The sequence below is a fragment of the Chanodichthys erythropterus genome, chromosome 24, assembly GCF_024489055.1.
Source record: "Chanodichthys erythropterus isolate Z2021 chromosome 24, ASM2448905v1, whole genome shotgun sequence".
Classification (NCBI taxonomy): Eukaryota; Metazoa; Chordata; class Actinopteri; order Cypriniformes; family Xenocyprididae; genus Chanodichthys; species Chanodichthys erythropterus.
In genome coordinates this window covers 26431236-26436426 of record NC_090244.1, presented here as the reverse complement: position 1 = coordinate 26436426, position 5191 = coordinate 26431236, and the positions used below count along the sequence as shown (strand labels likewise).

General features: G+C 32.9%; 1 protein-coding gene across 1 annotated transcript; it reads right to left on the bottom strand.

Annotated features, from left to right (window-relative positions):
• Positions 1–425: 425 nt before the first annotated feature.
• LOC137014928 (intelectin-like) lies at positions 426–2806 on the bottom strand. The gene is made up of 7 exons (XM_067379493.1): positions 2645–2806; positions 2136–2276; positions 1805–2052; positions 1573–1731; positions 1336–1456; positions 797–900; positions 426–578 (listed from the first exon to the last, which is right to left on the bottom strand). The coding sequence occupies exons 1-7, from the start codon at positions 2703–2705 to the stop codon at positions 426–428; spliced, it is 987 nt and encodes a 328-aa protein (XP_067235594.1). The 5' UTR covers positions 2706–2806.
• Positions 2807–5191: the final 2385 nt, after the last annotated feature.

The window sequence follows — 5191 nt, the reverse complement described above, 5'->3', positions numbered from 1 at the left end:
TTATTAGCAGAACAGAATGTAACCAAATGTGTTATGGAATATGATCATGGAATATTTTCAGTGAAACTTATAAACTATGAAACCTAAAATAGATTTTGAATCCATTGTTTGAACAGCATTGGCAACCCATTGGTTTTATTTGAACATTATACATTTGTTTCCATTTGTGAACAGTTGAAAAAAAAAAACCCCATGAACACAGAGAAGTTAAAAGTAGGTTATATGCATTAAAAGAAGCCTGCCAATAAACGGCTAATCTGACAGGTTTTTTTTTTTTTTTTTTTTTTTTCATCAGTTACAAACACCATACACATTCTTAGATAATACAAAAAGAGAAAATATATAAGAAATATATTTGAGCAAATGATTGTACATTCAGATATTAATCAATGTTGTATATCTCTGACAGAAGGAAAGGAAGCAGGTCAGCGATAAAAAAGAAGTACAGCTGCTTCAGTTATCTCTTTGGAAGCACTCCATCCTGTATTAGTACCATAGCCATCCCAGTCGAAACTCGGAAAGTCCCCACACTGTCTAGGGACCGCCTCAGGAAAGTGTCCACCTCCACCAACACAGAACTGCAAAAATATGAGTACATTAATAACAACAAAACATACCCTTTTCCTCATATAACATTGCAGCTGATTTACTTCTGTTGTAACTGTATTACTGTAAATACATTTCCTCTTCATTTATACACTAAAGCATGAATTATTGCCTGTGGTGATCAGAAGCACTTCACAAATGCTGTTCATGAACATTGTTGTAAATAATCAAAAATATTTGTTTAGCTCACATGTTCAGTGTCACAACCGGTTGGTTTAACGCCCGAACAAAGTGCCATGGCTGCCTTTTCATTGTTGAAGACTCTGAATGTGATGAATCCAGGCTCAAATATTGCTAAAAAAAAAAAAAAAAAAACAGAATATATAATTGATGATGGTCTGTCATGGTCCATGCATACAGAATGGCATTCATTAATTAAAGTGATTCCATCTCAACATTGATGATGCTTTGTAAATAATAGGCCTGAATAACCTGATCTCACAGCCATTTGTAAGTATTATACGAGGTGGCTAATTTGTATGAATTCATATGACCTTAAACTTCCCCTAAACCTACCGGTCACTGGGGTTTATACAAATCGTATGAATTTGTACGAATGACGTTGTACGAATTCGTACAAATTACCCACCTTGTAAAATACGAACAAATTGGTCGTGAGATAGTGCTGGCCTACACCATCACTGAATAATACACAGATTTTATGTCAGTCAGTGTAGCTACTTTCTTTAAAATATTTGAAAAATATTGGCCCAAGAGGAATTGCTGTACCTCTTGTATTAGGTCCATACAGTTTTTTGGTAGAATCCACATTTCCAGTATCATACACTATTGGAATAGCAGGTCCATTATCAGTTTTGCAAGTCCCGATTCCAAAGCTCACAGGGAATTTCTGGGAAAATAACATAAAAAGGGTTGTTTTTTTGTTTTTTTTTACAGAATTGTAGTCTTTTGCCTTTAACTTTTATTTTATGTAAAACTCAAAGCTGCTGTCAAAGTTTGTCTGACCTTGAATAAATTGAAAAGGTTTCCTCCGTGTTGAGTTAAGAAGCGATTTTCAGTGTGGTATCTCAGGATGGAGGCAGTGCTCCAGTTTTCCATCACCATATTATTAGGAACATGCCACACAGACACATCCTGTGCTGTAATTTCAAAGTATCCAGGATTCTATGGCAGAGAGGAAACAGTCAATTCATTTTGTAGATAAACATGTTTTAATTGTGAATGTAATAAAAATTACCTTATAATCATCACTTGTAGCGGCCTCTGCAGTTCCAAATGTGACTTTGTTTGCCCATGTTCCTTCTCCATCAGGCCGGTTTGCGTTGCTGCCCTGATCACTAGACCAGCGATCACCAACAGTACACTTTCCATACATGTTATTTTCATGAACACTAGCCACCAGCGTCCAGCCGCCGCCCGCAGTGGTCATATCACAAAACGTCTGGTAAAGGACCCCTCTTGGTGAGGTCAGATAGTACAGGCCATCTGCATTAACAAAAGCATTGCTGAGTCACCTTAATTGAGTTATTGCTTAAGATAACACAAATAAATTTAAAAAAATACCATACCCTCATAAACTTGATATTTATCAAGAATTTCTTTGCAGCTTCGAGCAACATATTTAATTCTGTCCTGAAGTTTTTTAAGCTCCTGGTTGCTGTTGGTATCAGTAATTATATTACATGATGCTCCTGTTTCTACAAACATAGCTCCCACTGTAGAAAGATAATAAAAAGAGTAAACACTGGTTACACCATGGCATTAGGTAAGTTTTCATTTTTTTTACTCCCACCAGATGGCACTAATCTACCTTAAAAGAAAATTGACTTTAAATGCAATTGAAAAATAATTTAAAAATATATTAGAAAAATAACTAATAAAATTGTATAAATATTGCATAGTATCATAAAATACCCTCAAAATGTTAAATAATAATCAAAAAAATATTATTGAACAAAAATATATTACATTGGTTTTCCTGAAAAAAATAAATTACATTTCAAGTGTGACACCTAAATGGAGAGGGCAATAGAGTTAAGATAAATTAGTATCAATCAAATCAGATAATTACACTTACTGCATTTAGCATCACAGCAGCATAAACTCAGTGCGAGACTGAGAAGGATCCCAAAAAACATTTTTGTAAGAAAGGATGATTTTCTGTCCAGTGTGTCTTGGGAATATCCCGGATGAGCCACCAGATCTGTTAGATTGTCTTTTAAGGTAGACTATCTGAAGCCTTGAAGTTATCAGTCATCAGTTGGAAACAGGTGCCTCAACTCCTGTGATATGTGGCAGCAGCAGTGTGAGATATCATATTTATACACACAAGATCAAGCAATAACCTTCAGGATGTCCTGGACATCCAATCATAGTACAGATATAAAACCGTACCATATATGGCATATTGAGAAATATAGTAACAAGTAAGAGATGTGTGTGTCTATAAAACAAGGGCAGTCTTACGAATAGTCAAAAGTGGTGCTTAAGAAATAAGAACATATTAACAGTCTGCATAGTAATGGAGAACAGTTCTTCATGATTAAAAACACTCTGAAAACTTGCAAACCTGAAATGGTGATGTGTTTGGTTCAATGTTTTGTGTGAAGAATGTTTACTAAAAAGCAAACGTTCTGATTAAACTGACATTTTTTTCTATCATCGGAACAAGAAAGCATATTAACCTAACATTTCCTTGTAAAGTAGTAAAGTAGTAGTAAAGTAACAGGTTTTGTGGTCATGGTGTCTAAAGTGGCTTAAATGCATAAATTAATTAGTGAAAAAGTACTAATCTACATCAACTGAAGGTTTACATGGGAAACCCTGGTCAGGAAGTGCTTGATGATGAAACTTACTAATGGACAAAAATAAAAACTATTAAAGTCTAATGAAAATGAAAGTATTAAAAAGGTATTAAAAAGTGAAGTGATGAAGTGAAGATAGAGCCACAGAAGAGACTATGAGGAGAAATTACAGAGGTAATCCATTTTAATGGATTCAATTTAAAATGTATCATTTTAGATTTAGATTTTATCTGATTAATAATAATAATAATAAAAAATAATTAAAAAAAAGTAAATAAATAATAATAATCATAACACCAAAAACGGAGAACACTTTGTAGAATACAGTGAAGTATGCTTCTGGCAATAAATAAATTCATTTAAAAAAAGAAAAGAAAAATAATCCCAAACCTATAAGCATTTACAGAAAATTTTACAGAACCAATACACGTAAAGGCAATAAAAATAGTTGTTATTATTAAAACAACAATTACGATGCTTGAAATGGCCAGTTTCTGCTGTCAATAAAAATAATTCATATTATCCCAACTCAAAAGCATGATATATTAACTATCATTTACAATTTAGTGAGTTGAGTGCAATGAAGTCAAATGTTGCAACTCATTTCAAATAAATAAACTGAACAAGCAGCAAAAGTATTTGGAGTGTTTTAAGTGTCTTGTTGTGACAATAATTTTATACAATTGTGCTTGCCTACAAGTAAGCGTTGTTTATTTTAATATAAGTAAAACTGCAAATTTTGAAAAAAAAAAATCATTATTTTATTAAATAAAATGATTGCATCTAGAAAGTTTGACAAAAACTCTAGATCTCAAATTCTGTAATTCTGAGAACAAAATATCCATGACATACCTGCAAAACAAAGCAAACAAAACTAAATAAAATTTAAATTTACCCAACTGCAGAAGATCATTGTTTACATCCTGATCACAAGAGCACACATTAAATATTTGAACACATGATGAGAAGTTTCTGCACAAGCAAGTTCTGTTTACAAGGAACAAGAAATTAATAAACTGATGAAATGTGAAACTTGAATTCACTTCATACAAAAGCATCTGTGAAATGTGCAAATGTAATAATTAATCTTTTCCCACTTCTTTTATTTTAATATGAGAAGACATAACTGCCACTGAATCAATTTAATCAACCAACCACAATATGAGTGAACGCATTCTGCACCAATACTTCATCAAGTCTTCCTCTGTTGAAACAGGATTTCTAAATAGATATGAATTTATAAGTAAATATGATTTGTATGCATGACAAGTTATCAATGAAACACTTTACAGAGCATGGCAATAAGTGCTGTGTGCTGTCTCATTAAATTGAAATAAACTCAAATAAAAGAAAATCTATAATATTTCCAGAAGAGAATAGCAGTAAAAGAAAGTGCATGTCTTTGTTTATCTGAAATAATCTGATACCTGATTACATTCCAAAAACTGAATGTCAAGTCAAGTCACTTTTATTTGTATAGGGGTTTTTACAATACACACTGTTTCAAAGCACCTTCACAGAGATGAACAGGAAAAATAGCAGAATCAATTATGGCAACTCAACTATGGAGACAGTTCAGATACTGCTGTAAAGCTAAAAGATAGTAGTGTCATTATTTAGCTCAAGTGAGTTCAGTGTTGGTTCCGTTAATAACACTGTGAAGTTCATCGAATTTTGAAGCAAGGTCAGTTCAGCTATAAGAAGTTCTACAAAAGGAAGCAATGTCATTATTCAGCATTAGTCAGGTCAGTGTTGGTTCAGTTTCAAAAACAATGTGAGTGACGCAAGATGTGATTCAGTTGTAGAGCAGCTCTACAGTA